Below are 23789 nucleotides of genomic sequence, written 5' to 3' on the forward strand. Positions count from 1 at the left end.
AGCTTCCAGGACTGAGTATTGTAAGAATAGTACAAAGTGACTTGGTTAACTTATGCTTCACCTTCTACCAGCTCCCAATGGACCTCCTCAGAACTTGCAAGTTTTTAATGCCACTACTACCACTCTGACTGTGAAATGGGACCACGCTCCTGGCCCCGTCCAGAACTACAAGATCAACTATCAACTGGTGGCTGGTGGAAAAACTATGTCTGTAAGTCTTTCTGCACCCGGTCACCCCTCATTGCAGAGCGGATCTTTATAATCACAATGTAATGGGCTGCATTTATCCGACTCGATATGTCCAGCAGAACTTTCCACATTACTAACACGAAATATGTTTTACGGACTTGTTGAGCCTTATGTTATCAATTACAGTAGGAAACCCCCCTGGAAAGTTGGAAACCCTTTTCCATAACCCTCAACAACCTCTGGAACACAACAGCATCTCTGTTAAATGTCTTGAGCCATGAGCAATTTATTCTAAAGAGAACCACCGGTGTGATTAAGCCAATTATCTAAAGGATTGTTAATTGTACAAAATTCCATCAACAATGCTTTTGGCACTTAATTGTATTTTTGTTTGTTTGTTTGTTTGTTTGTTTTGTTTTGTTTACCACATTGTGTAAATCTCTAAGTTGGAAAATGAACAGACATTTCTGCCCAAGAACGTAGTTGATCATGAATTGAAATGAAATTGCTAACAGACACTGGATATTTAGGATAATAGAATCCTCTCTTGCCAAGCGTTCTGTCATGTTCTAACCCAAATTTTTCATACAGTTTTTCAAATATTAAAACACACAACACAAACCAAAACTGGATCCAATGCAATTTGACAGGAAAAAGAGGGCACATAATAAAGACAATACAGTGGATGACTACATTAGGAAAATTTGCCTAATGTTCCTTTGCTGACATTTGAACAGTGTGTAAAATTCTGGGGTAACGCATACACACATACATGCACTCTATTCTTGTCGCAGTTCTTCAAAGTTGGGTAGAGCCTGGAAATATTTTTCTCCAGTAACCTTCCAAGACATTAAGTGTAGGACAGTGTGTGCTTTCTTTTCACATACTGATGCTGTTTGCTGGTCTATATTTTTGTTCTGTGTAAGCGCCACCACACCTGAGCCAGGTGTTCAGGGTTTCTATGCTTGCTCAGGTAATCCTGACTCTGTAGAGTTGGAAGCTACAACAGCTGCATCAAACCCTCGACAGTGTGGGAGTCCTTAGGGACTTGCCTGGAAAACTGACCACAGGGTTATACAAGATCATAAATACCAAGACAATCCCTGTTGTTGGAAAACATAAACACTTCCCACCATGGCCTTAAAACAGCTGGAGAAGGATGTTTCTGACTCATTATTTAATAAATACCAATGATGTAAACTTTACAATGAGAGGAAGATAATTGTGGGTTATTTGTCTTTACTCACATCATTAGTTTAACATTTAGATTATGTCACTATCTCAGGGATTATGTTCTTTAAAGCACCAGACTTTACTCACTGATCGAGATCATTTAACAACTTGACTTTGAAATTTTGCATATGCTTTACACTTATGCAGTTGCACAAATTTAGAAATAAATTGAAATACAAGGCTTATGATTTTTGGCAGGGAAGGCACGGTGGCTTAGTGGTTAGCATGTTTGCCTCGACCTATGGGATTTTGGGTTACAAATTGCGCCGCTTCCATGTGTGCATGGAGCTTGCATGTTCTCCCTCTGCTTCGGGGGTTTCCTCTGGGTACCTCGGTTTCAGCCCCCAGTCCAAAGACATGCATTGTCGGTTGATTGACATTTCCAAATTGTCTGTAGTGAGTGGGTGTGTGAATGTGTGTGTGATTGTGCCCTGCAATGGGTTGGCCCCTGCCCTGTGTCCCAGAGCTTCCTGAGATAGGCTCCAGGCTCCCCTACAACCATGTGTAAGATAAGCGGTATGGAAAATGGATGGATTGATTTTTGGTGGATTGCAGCACAATATTGCAAATTAATGACATTTCATATTAACAAAAATAAAGTATATAAGTAAGCTAAAAAATATATCCTGTAGAGGTTTTATATAATAGTAGATGAACATGTTTTGAAGGGTAAAGACATTAACAGAAGAAAAGAAAAATTGCAAGTTGAGCAAAAAGAAGAAGACAAAGAGAATTACATGCACACTACATTATGTACAACAGCTTTAATATAGTATTACTGATAACTTTAGTCCTAGCCATGTGAATCAACGCTTGAACTGGCTTAAACTTCTTTATTACATGTATACAACTAAATGCACTGATTCACTGCCTCCAGACACAATGGACTGTGTGTTGCTATGCAACAAGACAATGACCCAAAACACATCGCTAAGGCATCTGTGGGGCCATCAGGGAAGAAGAGTGGAACATTTAAGTCAATGCTAATTTAGATACAATTATTACATCCACTGAACTCCTCAAAATGAACAAAAATCTTTAGCAAAAAGCTTGGCAAAGCACTGCAAAGGAAAATCATGAGAATATGCTTTTGTCGGCGGGCCAAATACCTTATGGTTATAGCACATATGGTCAAATACTAATGTATATGTTTCTTAAACTGCCATTTCAGTTTACGGCCATTTGAGCACAAGAGGTCCAAAGTTCCCAAACATATAAGCCCAGAAATTTTTAAAAAAGGCATGTGCTGTACTTTTGATTTCAACCCGTCTGATTAGCATTTACACAATAAATGTTAATGTTGGCTTCTAGTACTGTTGGACAGCACCTTAAACCTTAAGCTTTCATACAGCAGTGTTGCTTATAAAACTAGAATTAGTTCACAAACTTCATGAAGGGGTTTATTTTGTGGGGTATAACAATGCGATGCTATGATGATGTTTGGCACCTCATCAGCATTTCAGCCAGTGGTTTCTTTGATGGCTTGGTTTCTAAACAGAAATAAACGGGAGTTCCAATTATTTGTCCAAAGCAAACATTAACTGACTGCTGACATCTATTTCAAACAGACCCAGGTTGGAGGAAAGAAGAACAGTGTTATTCTTCAGAAGTTGACTCCCGACACACCATATTCCATCACTGTAGCGGCAGTCTACCGCACTGGAGAGCCCAAAGACATTTCTGGCCAAGGAAAGACAAGTATGTGTTTTTTTTTTTCCTTCAAGAACCTACCCAATGTGTTTGTATGATTTAAGGGGATATCTTGCTATCCTTTCATTTAAAGGAGGTCAGATGGGGTTGTAATTTTGGACATTTGACAGTCAGAGTAAGACTGTATTATTTAAGTATTTGTTCTCCTCCAGAACCATTAGGTGGGGTGCGAAACCTCCAGGTCCTGAACCCAACCATGACCACTCTGAATGTACGCTGGGAGCCAGCTGAAGGAAAAGTAAAGGAGTACAAAGTCGTATATGTTCCTGCAGCTGGTGGAGCTGAAACCATGGTAGGATTGGTAGGACTGTCAGCTTTCCATTGCTGTTAGCAGGCATTCCATGTCTATTTTTGCAACATAAATCAAGAAGCAGTTTAGCTTTGAAGCTCAGTTTGACTAACATTAGTTGTACATTAAATGAACAGGAGCAGGTATCGGGTACCACTACCACTACAATTCTGAGAGGCCTGCAGCCAGACACTCTGTACACCGTCACTGTGTACCCAGTATATGCCGAGGGTGACGGCAATAGGATGTCAGAAAATGGAAAGACGAGTAAGTATTACAGTTATTGGTGTTAAATCATTAGCTAGTCTACTTTGTCTAAAACCTATCTGTATTGTGGTCTTTTTGATTGATAATACAGAGCTCTCATTTGTGCTTACTGTATTAGAAAGTGACAGATATCCAACACTAAAACGGTAAAACAAAATCAATGTGGTTCTCTCCTGCAGGGGCTCTGGGAGGCGTAAAGAACTTGAGGGTCACTGACCCAACCATGACCTCTCTCAATGTCAAGTGGGAACCTGCTGATGGGGCAGTACGCCAGTACAAGATCTTCTATGTCCCTGCTGCTGGAGGCACTGAGGATATGGTAGGACTTGCTGAAACTCGTTCTGCTTTTGGTTTTGTTTGTTGGAATGCATATTTGTGCCTTATTTGAAGAGTTCCTCTTGGGTTCATCTACAAAAAAAAAAACCAACAACATCAATATATACCAGATGTTTGGCCTAAACAACCAGAGAGAGTCTGACAGTTTTCTCTGAACTATCCATTAATTAATTTGCAAGGTCTGATGCACTTGTTTTTGCAAGGTCTGATGCACAAGTTTGCATGCTGTAGTTCCAAAAGACATGGTGATAAACTTTGTAAGCATCAACTGTAGTCCTTATATTCCCCTTTGCATATTATTGGTACTATCTTGCATAAGGAGAGGTTTCTGTAGTAAAATACGACAAATGGAAATGTATAAATTCATATTTTTGGTCATATTTTGAACAGGACCAAGTTCCTGCTAGCACAACAAACATTGTACTGAGGAACCTTCAGCCAGACACTGATTACACTGTGTCAGTTTTGCCAGTATATCCAGCTACAGAGGGTCGCCGCCAGTCTGAGAATGGAAAGACCTGTGAGTATCAAGTCACTGAGTTACCGCCGTTCTCTTGATGTTTATGTATGTTATGGTAGAACAGCTTTTGAAAGTGACTTATTTTGCCATTGTTCCTTGTTCACTTTCCAGTGCCTCTTAGTGGTGTTAGAGGTCTTCGTATCTCTGATGCCACCTTCACCACGCTGACAGCAACTTGGGATGCTGCCGATGGGAATGTTCAAGGCTACAAAGTCATCTACATGCCCACAGATGGAGGCCCTGAGCTTGTGGTACAATTCTGCCTCTCTTGCTCTCAAAAAAAAACAAAAAAAACTTTTTTTTTGTTGCAACTTCCACATCACTACATGATGTTGACATCACACATGATGACAGGCAAAGATTTTGTGAGATATGTAAAGTAAGTGCCTGGCGTAGGCCTTGATGACTGAAAAAGCTAGTCTTTGTTGTGTTCCAGATGGGATTTTCACATAGACAGATGAAAATGTCACAGAGATTTTAAATCCTCAACTTGAGATTTGAAATCCCCTTTGACACGAAAGTGTTCAGAATCACTTGGAGCAAACCAAGTGTGAAAAGCATGCAATTTAAAAAAAATGAATTTGTTATTAAATCCATTTTGCATGCCATTTGCAAATGGATCCATGACATTCTTATTTGGCATGCCAATTTTCAGGATTGCTTGGTGCAAACCAAGTGTGAAAAGGATACTATCACAAAATTTAATTTATTATTAAATTGACTTGGCATTTTGTAATGGATCTCTCAGGAATTTGCATTACCTATTTGGAATTGGCAGACCTATACCATGAGGTTTTGGTTAGAATTTCTAGGAAGAAAGAGACCAATTGAGATAATGCTTTATTACCAGAACATGTTGAAATGTAGGGTTTTTCCATTTCCACCGTTGGCAGTTCAGCTCAGTAGAATGTCTCCTGTTCCACTTTACAGGAACAAGTATCTGAGAGCACCACTACGTTTCTGATGAAAAGCCTTAAGCCCAACACTCAATACACAGTCACCGTGGTGCCTGTTTATGCTGAAGGAGATGGACCACAGCTCTCTGAGAAGGGCAGGACAAGTAAGTAATAATGGCGACATCCAAAAAATGAAGGTCTATAATGTATTAAATACATTTCACATCAATCATTTGTTGGGGATGAAGATAATCACTACAAACTTCAATTAAATTGTTCTCAGAACCTTTGGGTACTGTGAGGAACCTGCAGGTTACTGATCCAACCATAAATACACTCAATGTTCGCTGGGAACCTGCTGAGGGCAATGTCAGAGAATACATCGTCATCTACGTCCCCGAAGCTGGTGGTGAACAAGACGTGGTGAGACATGCTATTTTCGTCTGCAACCAAAATATTGTCATCTATATTTTGAACTCCTTAGTGCCTGATGAAAAAACCCCAAAACAAACAAACAAACAAAATACACTCCCAGATATGCTAAAGAATAAGTCCTTTCTTAAATGTCATTTAAAATCTGCGACACATCAATTCAAGAATGGTCACACTGATTGTTCATTGCTTTCTATATGTCACATGTGTGTGAACAGGAACAGGTCCCAGGGAGCACCACTTCCACCATTCTGAGGAATCTGGAGCCTGACACAATGTACACTGTTACTCTGGTACCTGTTTACCATGAGATGGAAGGGAAACCCCTGTCAGAAAGTGGAAAGACAAGTAAGTCGTAGATTTGCTAATTAGATATATTAACTAATTTCCACTGCTGGAACCGAACTGCGCAAAACTAAACATTTTTAGTTCACAAGGCTTCTGTTACATTAAGAGTTCATTTATGGGGCTATAAAACTGGAACAAAATAATTACAAGGTCATTTTCTATGACAAATCAGATTCATGAGAATTGTTGGCTGGCGTGTAGAGATTTGTAACATGCAGACTTTCTCTAAAAATAATATGATACATAACATGACAAACTGTGCCAGAAAGCATTGCCTTGCCCTTTTTTTCTCTCTGAGTCTGGGTTTTGATTTCAGAAATGCAGCAATGGGCACTCCTGTTTAGCCAAACTTTGCTAGTGTTCTGCATGTTTTGGGGTATCCTCCCGGTTCTCCGGTAGTTGGATTGGCTACTGTAATCTGCCGCTAGGTGTGAATGTGTATTTGCATGGTGACCCTCCAGAGTGTATTTCCACCTTGTGCCCAGTGCCACATAAACGAAAGAATGCTATTGTTATTGCTGTATTTTGTAATCACATAACTTTGCTTATTTTCACCAGAACCACTGGGTGGAGTCCGGAACCTGCAGGTAATTGACCCAACTGCAAGCACATTGACTGTACGCTGGGACCATGCAGATGGAAATCCTCGCCACTACAAGGTTTTCTATGTAACACAGCCAGGAACAGAGGAGAAAATGGTACAAATAAGATGAATGTGCCTTATCTGTTAAAACAAATCTATTACATATTTTTATTAATGATCATGCATGTGATACAATGTATTGCTTTTCTCTTTTTTCCCCCAACATGTAAACAGGAACAAGTTTCTGGTAGTGCTACCACCACTGTCTTGCGTAACCTAGATCCCAACACTGTCTACAAAGTCACGTTGTTGCCCATATATGAAAAAGATGCAGAGGGCAAACGTCAGTCTGAGAATGGAAAAACAAGTAGGTTGTACTGGGATTACATCAGTGATTTCCAGTGGCAATTTTGGGTGGTTTTGGTTTGCATCACATTAGCTCATGTTGTCCTGTGTTTTGTACAGAGCCTCTGGGTGCAGTGAAGAACATTCAGGTGACAGATCCCACTGTCAACTCTTTAAGGGTGCGTTGGGACCCAGCTGATGGTGATGTACGTCAGTACAACGTCTTTTACGTGCCTACTGCTGGAGGCACTGAAAGCATGGTATGTAGTCACAGTCTGCCTATATTTAAATTTTACTAATACACCTGACCCAGGCCCATGCAGGCCCTGCCCATTAGCCTAAGACTGAGCTTGGGGATTACTGATGATGCTAAACAATAATAGACTGCTTGATAATAATAATTCTGCAACTTTTTCATCAGGCTCAGGTGTCTGGCGTTTCGACCAACACAATTCTCAGAAACCTACAGCCAAACACAGAGTACACACTCACTGTGGTGCCAGTGTATTCAGATATGGAGGGGAAGAGACAGTCAGAGAAAGGAAAGACAAGTGTGTATCAGTCAAAAATTCTTTCATAATACATATGCATCTACATTAAAGAATATCATACTCAGACTTTTACATTAAAAGCATATATATCATTTTTGATTCTGAACCAACCTTACGACAATACAATATCATCTTTTATCAAGAACCTTTGGGTGGAGTAAAGAACCTGCAGGTGACTGACCCAACCACCAGCTCCCTGCGAGTGCGCTGGGAGCCCGCCGAAGGAAACGTGCGCCAGTACCGGCTCTTCTATGTGCCTGCTACGGGAGGTGCTGAGGATATGGTGAGATATGTAGACAGCTCTCTGTCTTCTTCTCTTCGCTCAACTTGCTTTACCTTATATTTGAGACAATAGGGATTCAGAGATTAATAGTGTAGTTATCTGTACAGATAACCATTAAACTTACTCTGAGTTAACTTCACAAATTAACTGTCACGTTTCCACAAAATACAAAAGTGTTAAATGCATTAAAAAAAAAATCTACGACTAACTACTGTTGAGATTTAGTAGCAAGGAGACATTTATTTAGATGAATTTTTATATACTGATCTTGCAAAAAAAGGTGAAATAATTGCTAGGCATTATGGTACTTTTGCATGGAAGTTGTACACTGTACACTTATGGTGCACTATGAGTAATAATTTAGTGAACTAACGTGAGAAAATTAATGTCCACTGAGAACTTGAACTACAAAACTACAGAATGGCTGCCATAAAAAATAATGTACTGTACAGTTAGTAAGTAATAAACTTAGACATGGCAACATACTGTATTATTATACAGTGTGAAGATAAGTTTTGATTTTTGCCATGCATATTGTCTTATTTAATGTTTACAAATGCTCAGTGGTAAGAAAAACACACTTATAAAGTTAGTAAAAGTGAAGAAGTGTAATGAAGTGTAGAAGCTGTGGCTGATTTATTTCTAGCCCAGACTGTAGAATCATACAGTTCATGTGTACAGCAGCAGCTGTAACAAACGTGAACAAAGTTGTTTATTTCCTTAACAATTCATTTTTATTTAATTTTTTTTCAAAATACCATTGGAGGAGATACTAGAAGTAAGAATAAACACACACTATCCAATCTAAGTACAAATTACACAAAGGTATTTGGAGTTTTGTGTTCCTTGTTTTGAATGAAAGAGCTGGCTCCAGATACAGCTTTTCTGTTTAGCGTTCATAATCATGATATAATTATGGAGTTGAAACTCTTACAGTAGGAAGCATGAATGCTGCTGCCTTTTAATGTGTGTGAGTATGTGTTCCAGAGTGTATACAATGACATTGTGCTATAAGGCTCAACCCTAATAGCTGATGGATAGTAAAATTTGTTTTAGCTCTTACTTTCTGTCCTACTCAAATACATGCACTAATCTGCAGATAGATCTTTCTCATACTTATATCTGTTCATTAGAACCCTCTTTTCTTACTCAGGGAGTGTGTAAGGTTGAGAGGATCCATGTTCATCAGATTTCTTGTTCTTGTCACAGGAGCAAGTATCTGGAGGAACCACCAACACAGTTTTGAGGAATCTTCTATCAGATACAGTCTACACTGTAACTGTGGCTCCAGTGTATCCTGAGGGAGAGGGCCTTCGCCAGTCAGAGAAGGGAAAGACACGTGAGTGTGCTGGATGAAGTCATCACTGTTTGCACACCATGCTGTACAGTATAATAAAGAAATGGAATTAGCAATGCCCTCCTTGCACCAGCCACTTTTTTTTTCAAAGGGAAAAAGAAAAACATTTATGGAAAGATTAGGATGGCTTATGTTGTCTGTCTTCCATGAGTCTGGTTGGTCTGATCATGCTTAGCACATTGGCCTTATTTTCACTCTGCATGTGAAGCTTACTCAGCAAATCCCCTGTCTGGAGAAGGCTGATCGAAGAGCTCAGATTTCACTGGAGCATGAATGTATAACGCTTTGGTTCTCACCAACGCCCTTCGATACAACATTAACAGCAGTAGGGAACTATGCGTTATGTCTTCTCAAGTCCCTCAGTGACATTTACACACCAGTGATTTACAACAGTGTATGATCCCCTAATGTATCATATAGTAGGTCAATGTTTGCCAAGTTCTCCCATGTTGTACTATTAATATCTGAATAGTAGAAGTGATCATGCACAATTTACAATGCATAATACTGTATGTGGCTTTGGATCAAATCCACACAGTACTGTACTTGTCCTCAATGCCCCAGTGCATGACAAACTTATGCCTCTTGTGGATTTTGTGGATGTATCTCAAATTGGGAGTGACGATAGAGCAGCATTTGTTTATTACAAAATCACTCTTGGAGTCCGGCGCTGAACTAGAACACAAAAGCCACATCTGCTTCAGTTTTAAAGGCAACTACAGTGGTTAGTCCAACTGTACACACCCCCTCCCCCCCACAGCTTTGTGCATTCCCAGCATGCATGCCATAAAAACCAATGCGCCTGTGTCTACTGCTTAGCTCAGCATTTATTTCCTAGCTTTATTGCTGTAATGTAGTTCTAGTTCCTGTTTAAATTGGGCAAGTTCTGGATGCCATTTTTCTTGCTCCAGAGCTTAACCTTTAAATTCCTAGCTTCGACTGATTGTCTTCGTGGCCTCTAAAACTAGCTGTTTATAATGCTTTTTATGTTGTTCCACCCCGCAGTTCCTCGTACTCCACCCAGGAACATCCAGGTTTATCATCCCTCCCCCAACAGCCTCAACGTCCGGTGGGAACCAGCTTCGGGCCAGGTGCAGCAGTACCGTGTTGAGTATGCACCTCTCACCGGAGTCCGACCTTCTGAGTTTGTGAGTTTCATTCTCATCCTCTTCTGTTTCTCTTCCTTCCATGTTCCATACAACTACTCAAATACAATGGAACATAATATAACATAATATATGGAACATAATACTCCAGTATTGTGGTGTGGTATACAAAACAATACACAGTGACAGTAGTGAGTCAAGGCACAGCGTCTAATTCTTTTATACCTGATGCTGGGAGAGGAGAAAACTCTAAGTGTTCACTCCAGCCAGTGGTATAACCCATTTCTCTTTCTCTTTGCTTAGTTGCATAGTTTTATTAGCTCCCACAGTTGACTATGAGGTGGAGTTTCATACATAAATCATGCCTTCTGTACTTTTGGATTAAGCAATAAACATAGCGCCAAAAGAAGATCTGAATGCATCAAAAGAAACATACACTAGGCACATCTGCGCAAGACATTGATAAACTCTGTACATGTAAGCAAGACTCAAACACCGAGTGAGAAATAATGAGGCTGTTGGTTTTGTGATTAGAATATTCTTTGATGTAAATCTGGGATTTGTTAAAACAAAGGCCATATGGAAGTTCATTTGCTTTCATTGTCTCATGACTTTTCCAGAGTGTGCATGTTTAGAGATTTGTACTTACAGTTCATACCTACAGTAGGGGCCAAATGTCTGAGTCTACTGCCAAGAATGCTTTCATTTTGTTATTAGGTATTCCCATAACATTAATCGTTTCTGTTCAAGAATACGTTGCTTAAAACAGATTGAGTGTTAATTGGTGTTGATTTTAATAATAGCAAATGAGATTGACTCACCTCTGTGAAGGCTCTCTTGCTTCAGTCAAGAAAAAACCAAATTGTTTTGTCATATATTAGTGAAGAATGAAGAAATGACTCATACCTCAGAGATTTTCTCTTTGTCTGAGCCAAGTTCTGCAGTTCATCTAATTTGTACTCGTGTCACTCCCATACACTTGCTACTGTAACACCACTGTACAGCATTGATCAGAGGAGGATGCTGTGAGGGTTTTTTAAAATTTACATTTAAAAGGACACTAACATAGTTATTGTGTATATACAGTATATATATCTTTATAGTTATTGTTCTTGGTGTGAATGGGCCTTTAAAGTTGGCACTATTGTTAGAGCTGCTGTTATAGAAACTGAACGAACACTTTCTGACCCATCTGATTCAAGAATTCATCAGAGTTGTGTAAGAAAATTGAGTAAAGATTTATTATTCTTTTATAAAGGACGAAATAGCAGTTCATGGTCGTTCACTTGGATTTTGCTACCTACCATACAGAAGTGATTCTCAGACCCGCATGCCATGTGCTCGTTGTCCTTTGTATTGAAATAAGGGTTGTCATCGGTCTAATGCACAACTGGATTCGCAGTGATGCAATGATTCACAGATTAAAAAGGGTACTCACAGATGGAGTGATAATCCTGCTGGTTGTTGACAGGTACAGAATGGGATTCCCCACAGCTGTATAACACCAGCAGCAGATGTGTTTAGATTTGAATGGGAGGTGAACCCCAAGTCTGCTCTCACCAACAGCAGCCATCCAAAATTTTACGTAAAGGAGAAAGCTATTTAACATTTAACCCCTGGCAGCTTTTGTTTACATTACACATCTATTTGAAGATGTCCTTTTGGTCCGCTAATCTAAACAGGGGTTTAATGGTGAGGTCATTATGTATATTTGTGTGTGCCAGATTAGTGATCTTCACAGAACTGTTTTAAATAAGATGCACTTAAGCGTGCTCATCTGCATGTCATCTACATGACAATCTTTTCTGTGTAGGTCTTGGTTCCTGGAAACATCAACAATGCATTCCTGGACCAGCTCGTCCCTGACACACCGTACTCTGTCAGTGTCTCGGCACTGTATGCTGATGGAAATGGACCACCAATCAAAGGAAACGGAAAAACATGTGAGCTAAACTTTATGATTGTACTAACAACACAGAATGTAAACGGAGTTTCTAACTCTGATGAGATGCAGAAACATGACAGAATCAGTCATTTGTTGTGTATGAAGTGTGTTTGTGCATTTTAGTGTGAGAAGTATGCTAACAGTGAGCAATGTCCATTTCAGTGCCACGTGCTGGTCCTAGAAACCTCCGTGTGTTTGACGCCACCACAAGCACACTCAGTATCGGCTGGGATCATGCTGAAGGCCCTGTAATGCAGTACAAAATCACGTATGCGCCAATGACAGGAGACCCCATTACTGAGTTTGTGAGTATTTATATAGATTATTCCCTATCAGAGATATATCAGAGACTGCATATACTATGCGCGCCGTGGCTTAGTAGTAGCATGTTCACATCACACCTCCAAGTTTGGGGGCTCGATTCCCGCTGCTGCCCTGTGTGTGTGGAGTTTGCATGTTCTCCCCGTGCTACGGGGGTTTCCTCCGGGTACTCCGGTTTCCTCCCCAATCCAAAGACGTGTATGGTAGGCTGATTGGCATGTCCAAAGTGTCTGTAGTGTATGAATGGGTGTGTGAATGTATATGTGATTGTGCCCTGCAGTGCATTAGGCTCCAGGTTCCCAGTGACCCTGTATGATAAGCGGTATAGAAAATGGATGGATGGATGCATATACTATACATAATATCTTAATAAACCATTATACGTGCACAAAAGTCACATGAATTCTTATAGACATTCCGTATGTTCATGATGCTGATTTTGTAAGTATTCATCACAACATTCTAGTTGTTCCCTCACCAGCCTCTCTTTTTTAGTTAATTATACTAAAATTTAATGTTTCCATGAAATCGCAACTATCTCCCTCCTAAACACTTTCCTCTATCAGCAAACGTAAAGTTACAGCTTTACAGCTGTCTGTTACAAAGTGCTGACACTAGAGACTCCTTTCAAAACTGCTAAATAATCATCTCCTCACAGACAATGTGTAAGTTCACTATAAAAACTATTAGAACTAGTGCATTAATATAAATCTGTGATTGGCTTTGCTGCTGGAACTATTGTCAGAGCTACTGTTATAAAAAATCAATCAACACCTTCTGACCAGAACTATCAGAACTGATCCAACAATTCAACAATTCAGTTCAACAGCACTGTGGTATAAATGTTCATATCACTGAGCTTACTCACTGACCCAACACTATGAATATATCATACAATAATAAATCGTGTAAACCTGTTAGAGTGTATGTTTACAGTTCATGCATAGTGCAACATCGTATAAAGACAGATTACACTGTACTGTACTGTATGTGATACTGAGTTTGTGAGTTTTCAATTCTAAGTGCTTATATTCACAGTTATAATATAAGGTTTTATTAAGTTTCACGCATAATATCTTATAATGCATTTCATAATCAAATCTGCTTATTAATGTTTATTGTTACAGTAGGACAGTGACATATGAAATGTATCAACAGAGCGTACAAAATCTGTTCACATCAGTCATGTTGTCCAGCTTTAGCAATTAGCAGATTGGCACATTAATATTCCTAATGCAGTAAATTAACAAGGCTAACAAAGTCCAAATTGACATCATGTGTTAAGGCCAGAGAGTAAGAGTGAAAGCAAAGGATGTTATTCTCTGACCTGAGCAGCTGGTGTTACGTCATTTCAGCTCCTGTTAGAAACTGCAGCTAAAGGAGCGGAAATGAATCTTTTCTTTTCAGTGACTGTTGAGGGAAATTATTATTATTATTATTATAGTTAAGGCAGGAGTCCTCCAGGGACAGGTGTCATGCTCTAATTATTATTTTTTTCTTTACTCGCTAAAGCCTTGAGCTTCTGAGTGGACCATGTGTTGGTGACTGCATGCCTTAGTGATTCGTCTGAAGTGGGGATTATCTGTGTTCCAATCTCTCTATAACTATGTGTGTTTGGCTTGTGCTCAAAAGATGATGTCATTTTCATGCTCCACTTCAAGATATTCAACATACAATTGCTAATGGAAAGCTACAACAGCTCACTTTGTTAAAAATCAGAATGGAATCCTACTTTTTTTTTTTTGCTTTAAGCAACTCTTTTTTTCTTATAAGCCTAAACCCATCTGATATCCATATGTTTGTGCACAGACTGCTGTTCCTGGTAACAGAAACAATGCCATCCTCCAAAATCTACTGCCTGATACTCCTTACAACATCACGGTACAGGCCATCTACTCCGATGGACAAGGAGGGTCTCTGGTTGGAAATGGAAAGACACGTAAGTGACACAAAGTAAAACTGTACGCTCTGTTCTTTTCTCTCTCTTAATAAAAGTTCATTGTGCAAAAAAAAAAAAAAAAAAAAAAAAAAAAAATGCAGCTTGTCATGTTACTCAAAAATTGCAAAACCCAAAGCACCTGGACCTGGAGAGTTTCCTGTGGTAGAACAGCCTAAACTTAAACTATTACAAAGCTCTGACGCTGGAGACTTCTTCTATAGATGTTAAATGAGTGTTTTTCATACAGTAAACGTCCAACAAATACATACAACATACAAAAACATACAACAACATGTTTTAATGTGTGGCTTTGTTAAATAACATTTTACAGTGCTTATCATTAGGCTTAGATGTGTAATGCCTGCCATATGAGTCAATAAGCTGATAGTATAGAAACAATACTGTATTAGAATGCGGATATTAATATAGACCTGCATTATTGTCTGTTTGCATAGTAGTTATAGATGCTTGCATTTTTGAACATTTTTATAAAGGTGTAGATATGTTCTTATGCCACTATTAGTGTGCATTAAATGACATACTGAACAATTTCTTATTCAAGATTCAGATTATATTCAACTCTTTAATATGATAAATCATCTATGTGATGATTCTTAAAGAACATACTAGTTTGTACAAAGCCTGGAGCTTGTCTTTTTTCAATTTCCCCAAAATGTCTAAGTACAAAAGATATTTATTCTTAATTCAGTGTTAAGAAAAACAAAACAAAACACTTGCTTGAGTTCACAACTTCCTCTGTTTGGGAATTATGTGACATCCTGTCTGAAACTGATTACTGATAGGACGCAGGATACTTTTTGAATGGTAAACATCAGTCTGAGTTATTTTTCTGTTGAAAATTTTGGCATGGGATAGTGTTATGCCTGGCAGTTCATAGCTACCTTAGTGAAAATAAAATGCAGTAAACTCAGTCTAAACATGCATATTCTCCATGAAGGCAGCGTAAACATGGTGTATAAAAATCATGTGGGCCTGATCGGTAGGAGCTCCATGCCAAGCCAATAAGGATTTTTTTACTCAGTGGAAATGAGTCATGCTTTAGTGTACTTTCGCTGGATAATTGGCAGAATGGATTCAGCAATGAGGTATTTCTCTGCTGTGTGTCTTGGATCAACAGTTGGCCTGCTGGAGCCCCAAAACCTTCGAGTGTCAGATGAGTGGTACACCCGTTTCCGTGTGGCCTGGGACCCTGCTCCAGCCCCGGTGCTCGGGTATAAACTCGTCTATCAGCCCACAGGTACATTTCAATCTGTTTCTGTTCTTAGCTAATGTAGTCTGGGAATACACACCTCCACAAGACAACAAATATATATGCAAGGCATTTATTCTGATGTATCTCTTTCAGAGGAAGTGTCAGAATTGTGAAATAGATATGCTAACAATTAAGTGTTCTTGCATGAAAACATGGAATTGATTGCTTTTATTGTCATTGCACAAATTGTGAGTTGCATATATACACATATAAACAAACTCAAATAAATAAATATATAAGACATACAAAAGAGATTCCCTTATATTTGCAACTAAAATAGTACATATTAAGCAGTCAAGATGTCCATATCAATGTGATGGTGGAACATAATATATAGACAACAAAACTACCAAAGAAAATAATACAACAAAACAAACACACCTACCTAATTGATAAAATAATTTAAACCCTCAAGTTATTATATACAAACACATACAGTATATATACATGTATATGCATATATGCCGATAAAAAAAAAAACATGCATGAAAAATGTGTATGTAAATGTCATGCATAACTTTTTTTGTCATATGGGCTTCTCAGATAGGGACGAGACACTGGAGGTGTTTGTCGGCGATATTACCTCATATACTCTTCACAACCTGCTACCTGGCACAACTTATGATGTCAAAGTGTTTGCTCAGTACGACTCTGGCGTGAGCGGAGCGCTCACGGGACAAGGAACAACACGTACGTATCTGAATGTTATGTATCATTTAAATCATATCATAGTGCTCATGCCAATCAGGAAAGGACAGAAGGTCTGTTTTTAGAAGTGCAGTATAGTAAATGTTATCATAAAGTGGTAATCCCAGGGCAACTATTTCCTGATATGGTCATTTTAGATTGGGCTGTGAAATTATGAAATACACCCTTAACAGGTGTTCTTTGTGCCCATTATAAACTGGATGAAAATAAAATACTCAATACTACTAGATGCATTCATCCAAAGAAGCAGGACAATATGAATAGGAGAAGGGGTAGTTTTACAAGGAAGATAATTTTCCTTTCTCTGTCTGTGCAGTCTACCTCAATGTGACCAACCTAGAAACGTACAACGTCGGTTACGACCAGTTCTGCGTCAAGTGGACACCTCACCGAGGAGCGACTTCTTACAGGATCAAGCTGAATCCTCTGGATTGTGAGTCACATAAACCACTTTGACGTGCATTTCGATCGTGTCCAGATCATTTGGTTTAATTTACCCCCTTGTTTGTATAAATAGTTAAAGTTGTTTGCCGATCGTTGCCATAGTGACCCGTCTCTGTTGCCTTGTATTGTGTCATCAGTCTCCTGGAATGACAACACGTCAGTCGCCTGGACTGAATGTTTATCTTCGAAGTTTTTTCTTCGTTTATTCTCTGTAGAAGGACATATGTAGAATAAATTTGACCACCAAGTTGTAACTGATTCAGATGGGCTAGAAAGTTTTGTTTCTTTCCTTAAATCCATCTGGTTCTTAATCACGCATAGATTAAGGGTGTATAGTTAAAAAAAAAAAAGAGCAGGATATTGGAGGATATGCACACTGGCAGTCCATTTAGAAAGGTACTGAGACAAACAATGAACCAAAGTGTAGTATGTCCTCCAGACAAAGAGGAACATGCCATTATGGCTGAGAGATTAAAAAACAAACAATTCACCACAAAGATCTTAGATTTATAAGGAACGCACAAGGTCTGCGGTTTCATCAGAGATTCCTAGGTATCACATACTGTTTTATTAAAGGATCACACTGTGGTTAATGACAATCTATATGAAGAGGTAGGTAGAGCTGGGTTTAGATTGGATCAGGACAGTACACAGTATGGGTCTAAAAAACAGATATTTTCAATTACATATGAAGAACAAATAGAACATTTAGACTATATACTAATATATATATATATATATATATATATATATATATATATATATATATATATATATATATATATATATATATATATTAGTCAAAACCTAATTATGTGAAAGCATGGAGAAAACAACTCCTTGAGGGATTCTTGTATGGAACTGAGCATGTTTACATGTACAACATAGTTACAAATACAATGTGCTTGACATGCACTCAAGTAATGTGAAATTCTCTGAGTCAATCAATCCTTGGATTTGATTCTAAATATATTATGTGCGCACCTCTATTGTCAATTTACAAGCTGCCAATTATAGACCATAGATTGTGTTGGGCAGGATGACATTAGTAACTCAGAATTACATTGAGAGGCTATCCAATGTTGACTCATGTTATAGGCAACTATCTAGTGACTTACGCAGTTGAGAGTCGACAAAACGTCTTAAATCTGGAACAGAATATGTACACCGATTTACAAAGATGTAGTCTAAAAGTCTTCTAAAAGCCAGGACTCACAGGACAAATGAATAGCATCACAAAAATTCAAACAATACATTTTGCTTAGTTGATCAAACTGAACACCTAACACTTAACACTGACACCTTACTGATTAATTTGCCTCATTTTTAAACAAATTCTTTAATCACAGCTTTATTGAAGTCAAATTTTATAAGTGATTTGGCCAAGCAAATCAATGGAACATTGGCTTATATATTTCAAATATCAATAAAAAAAATTAAAAACTCATTGGCACTTAAAATAGGTAACAGAAATGAAAACGTACAGGGGAAGATTAGCATTTGTTCAGTGGCTGATATATATACTGTATGTTTAAACTTATAAGTGCCCCTATGGACAAGCCACAACTGCAAATGAAAAAATAGGACACGACTTAAAAGTCAAATTTCCCACTTCATTTTATTTCCAGATATGGGGTGGCTTCATTAGCCAGCATGTGTATTTCTTTTTTCCCAATTTCAAATTGCACATAATGCTGTCTTTCTTCAAATTGTTAGTCATGGTGTAATGTCTTTCCAGGGCTCAATGGTGGCTTTAATCTAACCTTATATAAGATATACAGTAGAGTATGCTGTTTACACAATAAATAAATAAATTCAGATAATGCTTATTCTATTATTATTATTATTATTATTATTATTATTATTATTATTATTATTATTATTATGATGATGATTATTTATTTATTTATTTTTAATTTTTTTTTTTTTGTTCAAATAGTAACACATCCATGTATTATTCATTGCTGTGTTATTTTTTTTATTTTCAATAAAAGAAAGCTGTTCGGGAAATAGAATGTAATAGAAGGGTATTTGTTTTGATAATTGATAAAATAGATGGTGTTATTTGATATTCGGACCCCTGGTACAGTGTAAGAAGTGTTCCAGTTAGGGAGCTGTTATTTAGTTGTCGTCTTGCTTGTGCTCATTTTATTTCGTCTGGTCTAATGTTGCAGCATCTGCTAAAGGTCAGCAGGAGATCACCATCACAGCTGCGCAGAGTCAGTACTGCTTCGACGGCTTGAGTCCTGACTCTCTGTACAGCGCCACTGTGTTTGTACAAACTCCCAATTTGGAAGGACCTGGAGTCAGCACCAAAGAGCGCACATGTGAGAATCGTAGTCTTTCGCTTCCATATGAGCAGTAACTCATGTGCACTGAATTTATGATCCAGAAAAAAGCTTATCCATTTGGTTTGGTTTCTTACAGTGATAAAGCCAACACCTGTGCCAACTCTTCCTCCTACTCCTCCTCCTCCACCAACCATTCCCCCTGGCTGGGCAGGTCAGCACTCTCCTATACAAAATATACAATACTGAAAACTGTACACGTTATAGATAAATATTGGTTTTGTAATGTTTTTAAAAATATGTTGCAAATTAAACCAAGAGGAATGATTTAGTATGGATTAGGAACGTCATAAATGACAAACAAACTGATATGATGTTGTATGATGCTAAAACCAATGGCTAGGAGTTTCCTTTACTTCTTAATAATATTTGCTTTAAGCAACTAAATATGTTGGCTGATCAAATGACTGTGATAAATTGTATAAATGTACTTTTTGGCTAAACTGCTCTTTAAACATGCATGTCCGGAGCACTGAGACTGAGCAGACAGTTGTCGATTTGGCATTTGTCTGAGTGGAACATGGTCAGAATGAACTGTCCTGTGTCCAAGATAGATGAGTATTTGTCAGGATTGAATATCTCTGTAGCGTGTATGCAGTGTGATGCAGGAGCTATTGGAAATTAAGATATTCTGCTGGAGAAATACAACCCCAGTTCTAAAAAAGTTGGGAGGCTTTGTAAAATGTCAATAAAAACAGAATGCAATGCCTCTGGAAAGGGATCATCAATGCTGAAAGGTATATACAGGTTTTAGTGTAACATATGTTTCCATCCCATCTTAACTTCTGAGAGACTCTGCCTCTCTAAGATACTCTTTTTATACCCAATCATGTTACTGACCTGTTGCCAATTAACCACATTAGTTGCAAAATGTTCCTCCAGCGGCTTCTTTTTAGTAACACTTACTCTTCCAGCCTTTCATTTCCCCGTCCCAACTTTTTTGAGACGTGTTGCGGCCATCAAATTCAAAATTACTTAATTTTTTTCTAACCATGGTGGATTTACTCAGTTTAAACATTTGATATGTTTTCTAATTAGAATTGTGAATAACAGATGGGTTTATGCGAATCATTGAATTCTGTTTTTATTGACATTTTACACTGCGCCCCAACTTTTTTGGAATTGGCGTTGTATAACTAAAGTTATGTCCAGATGGCATGGCCAGCCTCAAATACAGTGTTGTAAATAGACTGTTTTGACTGGACAGGGAATTAATTATGTTTTAAAAAAAAAAAAAAAAAAAAAAAAACCCAGACGGTTTATCAAGATGTTTGCATGACCTAAGAAGTGATTAGATTTTTTAATCTAATCACTTCTTAGGTCATGCAAACATCTTGATAAACAACAAATAAATAAAAGGTTACAACTTTTTCAATTATTCAATGACTGACATTGAAAAGATTACAATGAGTGACTTGGAATGCGTTGAGAGAGCGTGTCAACTGTGAGCATTCAAACTTACTTAGTTAAAAGCTTTTGGACAGGTGTAATCAGTATCAATTTAATATGTTTCAAAGCAGCCTTGGTACAATAAAAGTGGAACTTTTTACTGAAACTGGATGAATTCCAGCACTGGAGTCTTTTCAAATCCAATTTCTTTTCTGAATCTAAGTTTGACCATGTTTAGCCATGGTGGACAATGCTGGAAAGCATATCTGTTTCCACTTCATGCATGCTGCTCAGTTCAGGTGTTAATGGAGGCCAGGAAGTGTTTTACACATCTGAGAATGCACGCAATAGTGTATGTGTAGTATGTGGGCAATTCTGAGCTATGCAGCAGTGCATCAGGCAAACATTATCTTGTAAAATATACTCAGTTTTCTTCTGAGAAAAAGAGCTATTAAATCTCAGCCTTTCCGATCATCAAAAGTTCTGCTGCTTTTGTTTGTTTTCACATAAAAACTTGATCGATTAAAGGAGTAATTGCAACATCTAGTGTCAATGACTTTGTTTGTAGAACTTCCCCCCCCCTGAATGTCTGACTCTAATTGGAAAGCACAAGATTTGTGCGGGTCTTTATGAAGGAGCTTGAGTGATGAACTGTGGCGCTGAATCTGAATGGCTTGTTTTTCTGCTTCAGTGTGCAAAGGTGCCAAGGCAGATGTTGTGTTCCTCATCGATGGCTCATGGAGCATCGGCGAAGATAGCTTCCACAAAGTACGGCAGTTTATCTTCAGTATCATGGGAGCTTTTGATGTCATCGGCCCAACAGGAATGCAGGTATGGATGAACTTTCCAGGAAACTGTTTCGCCTGAAACGGTACAAAGAGTTTTCAGCAGAGAATCAGAAATCAAATGGTTATTCCAGAAGCTCTGGATTAGTTGCATTAAATTTGAAGCCTAGGTTGTCTATTACTGGACTTTGTACATTCATGTGCAGTACTTATAGTAATACCTATATCATGACATAATAGTATAGTTTTGGGGATCAGGAAAGTTTACCTATAGAAAATGCCACTGAGGACTTTACTACGTGTTTGAAAGAAGCCTAAATGGTGTTGTATTATTTCAACAGACAGATAATAGCAAAACTAAAAATAATTGCTATTTCTGCTTAAAATGGAGAAAGTCCATAAAATCAAAACGACAAGGTTTGATAAAGTTAATGCATAGCTAACATGGTGAAAGCAGTCTTAATATTAATATAACATTATTATATCCACTGCATCTATTTCAAGTGAACCAAAATTAGAATCTAATGAACAAAATCTAGTATTTTCATACATATAGGGCCATTTGTTTTGGGGTCTGAGTTCAGATGAGAGTGAACACAATGTCTAATAAACCTCAGGGCAATAGAGGCTGCAGAACAAAACACATATTTGAGCATGTATTAAGCTTCACTTTCGGAAAATGTTCAAGATAAATGCTTGTATGCCAGCCAAAAAGCTGAAAATGTGACCATGGTACTAGCAGATAGCAACAGTTGCCAAGCAGTGATTAAAGGGCCAAGCTAAGAAAGATGAAACAAATCATAAGCACTTCAAATTGTTGTCTTATTTATAAGCATGAACTAATCACTAACTAATCACGAACATCAAAAGGATTTTTATGTAGCCAGATCTTCACGAAAATTTAGTTGAATTCCTGTGTAATGTGCACAGTTGTTTAAAATCTGAGTTTTTCATTCTGATTCTGATTTATCGATCACCTCCCTGTGTTTGTGACGACAGGTTGGTTTCGTTCAGTACAGCGATGATGCCAAGACTGAGTTCAGACTCAACACTTACAATGACAAAGGCACTGCACTGTCAGCCCTGCAGCTCATCAGCTACAAGGGAGGAAACACAAAGACAGGTGCTGTGTATCTCCCAGTGATCCTCAGCTACACTATTACACACTATTTGCATATACACAGTATTCCAGAAACTGTGCTCTGTAATCTAAAATGCTGACATTTTGGATTATACCAAAACAATATTATGACAAGCTGAAATTATTTCACTGCATGCTTCTACCATTGAGATATGGGATATGAGGATGAAATAATGTTTTGGATTATTTTACAGAGAAGGAAAATTCAGTCAGTAACTTAATAGTCTTCAAAAAATAGTTGCAACATGAACAAAAGGACCACCTGTGTATTTGTTATGCAGGCGTCGCTCTGAAATACGTGTACGACAGAGTGATCACTTCAGACAGTGGAATGAGGAGGAATGTCCCGAAGGTTCTGGTGGCTGTTACTGATGGACGGTCTCAGGATGACGTGCAGAAAAACGCTGTCAAGCTGCAACATGCTGGTAAGACAATGCCATTTCGCTGACAACCCAAATTATCCAGTTACAGCCAGGGTCATGGCAAGATACTACACGTGAAGAAGCCTTTATTTGTCACATAAACATTACAGCATAGTGAAATTATTTTCTTTGCATATCCCAGCTTGTTAGGAAGTTGGGGTCAGAGTGCAGCCATCATACGGTGCCCCTGGAGCAGAGAGGGTTAAGGGCGGTGCTGGGGCTTGAACACCCAACCTTCTGCTCAGTAACCCAGTGCCTTAACTGTTGAGCCATCACCGAATAGTGTTACTATTTTTTATTTCAACAATAGATACTGCTAAAATGTTACTATAGATTTCCTTACAAGCTTTTTTATTGTTTAATGTACCTAAATGCCTAAATTTGCACACATAGACGTGTTTTAGGCCCTATCTATCCTTTGGGTAATGTTTAAATTCAATTGTATTTAATTGCAAAGATTCACTCCAGAAAAAAGTCTCAACGTATTGTTGTAATAGGACTCTTCTATTGTTTTAATCAACCAGAAAACACCAGTCATCGCTATTAAAAAATGAATTGGAGGTTACTTTTTATTCAGTTCAATTCAATTTTACTTGTATAGTGTTTTTAACAATATACATGTTCACAAA

The 23789-nt window shown here is 38.2% G+C and overlaps 1 protein-coding gene across 4 annotated transcripts in view; it reads left to right on the forward strand.

Moving 5' to 3' along the window:
- Nucleotides 1–23789, forward strand: part of col12a1b (collagen, type XII, alpha 1b) — an 83646-nt gene that overhangs the window by 38730 nt on the left and 21127 nt on the right. For all 4 annotated transcript variants that reach the window (XM_053675552.1, XM_017455698.3, XM_017455696.3 and 1 more), the window contains 28 exons: nucleotides 72–211; nucleotides 2991–3120; nucleotides 3285–3424; nucleotides 3559–3688; nucleotides 3868–4007; nucleotides 4415–4544; nucleotides 4656–4795; nucleotides 5475–5604; nucleotides 5724–5863; nucleotides 6091–6220; nucleotides 6779–6918; nucleotides 7038–7170; nucleotides 7269–7408; nucleotides 7570–7699; nucleotides 7843–7982; nucleotides 9192–9321; nucleotides 10345–10487; nucleotides 12259–12388; nucleotides 12553–12695; nucleotides 14521–14650; nucleotides 15789–15908; nucleotides 16467–16613; nucleotides 16948–17064; nucleotides 19250–19402; nucleotides 19503–19577; nucleotides 21504–21643; nucleotides 22597–22720; nucleotides 23020–23163. In XM_053675552.1, the coding sequence (XP_053531527.1) occupies nucleotides 72–211; nucleotides 2991–3120; nucleotides 3285–3424; nucleotides 3559–3688; nucleotides 3868–4007; nucleotides 4415–4544; nucleotides 4656–4795; nucleotides 5475–5604; nucleotides 5724–5863; nucleotides 6091–6220; nucleotides 6779–6918; nucleotides 7038–7170; nucleotides 7269–7408; nucleotides 7570–7699; nucleotides 7843–7982; nucleotides 9192–9321; nucleotides 10345–10487; nucleotides 12259–12388; nucleotides 12553–12695; nucleotides 14521–14650; nucleotides 15789–15908; nucleotides 16467–16613; nucleotides 16948–17064; nucleotides 19250–19402; nucleotides 19503–19577; nucleotides 21504–21643; nucleotides 22597–22720; nucleotides 23020–23163 (3729 nt within the window). The remainder of the gene's footprint in view (nucleotides 1–71; nucleotides 212–2990; nucleotides 3121–3284; nucleotides 3425–3558; nucleotides 3689–3867; nucleotides 4008–4414; nucleotides 4545–4655; nucleotides 4796–5474; nucleotides 5605–5723; nucleotides 5864–6090; nucleotides 6221–6778; nucleotides 6919–7037; nucleotides 7171–7268; nucleotides 7409–7569; nucleotides 7700–7842; nucleotides 7983–9191; nucleotides 9322–10344; nucleotides 10488–12258; nucleotides 12389–12552; nucleotides 12696–14520; nucleotides 14651–15788; nucleotides 15909–16466; nucleotides 16614–16947; nucleotides 17065–19249; nucleotides 19403–19502; nucleotides 19578–21503; nucleotides 21644–22596; nucleotides 22721–23019; nucleotides 23164–23789) is intronic.

Source organism: Ictalurus punctatus, chromosome 25 (genome assembly GCF_001660625.3).
Source record: "Ictalurus punctatus breed USDA103 chromosome 25, Coco_2.0, whole genome shotgun sequence".
Lineage (NCBI taxonomy): Eukaryota > Metazoa > Chordata > Actinopteri > Siluriformes > Ictaluridae > Ictalurus > Ictalurus punctatus.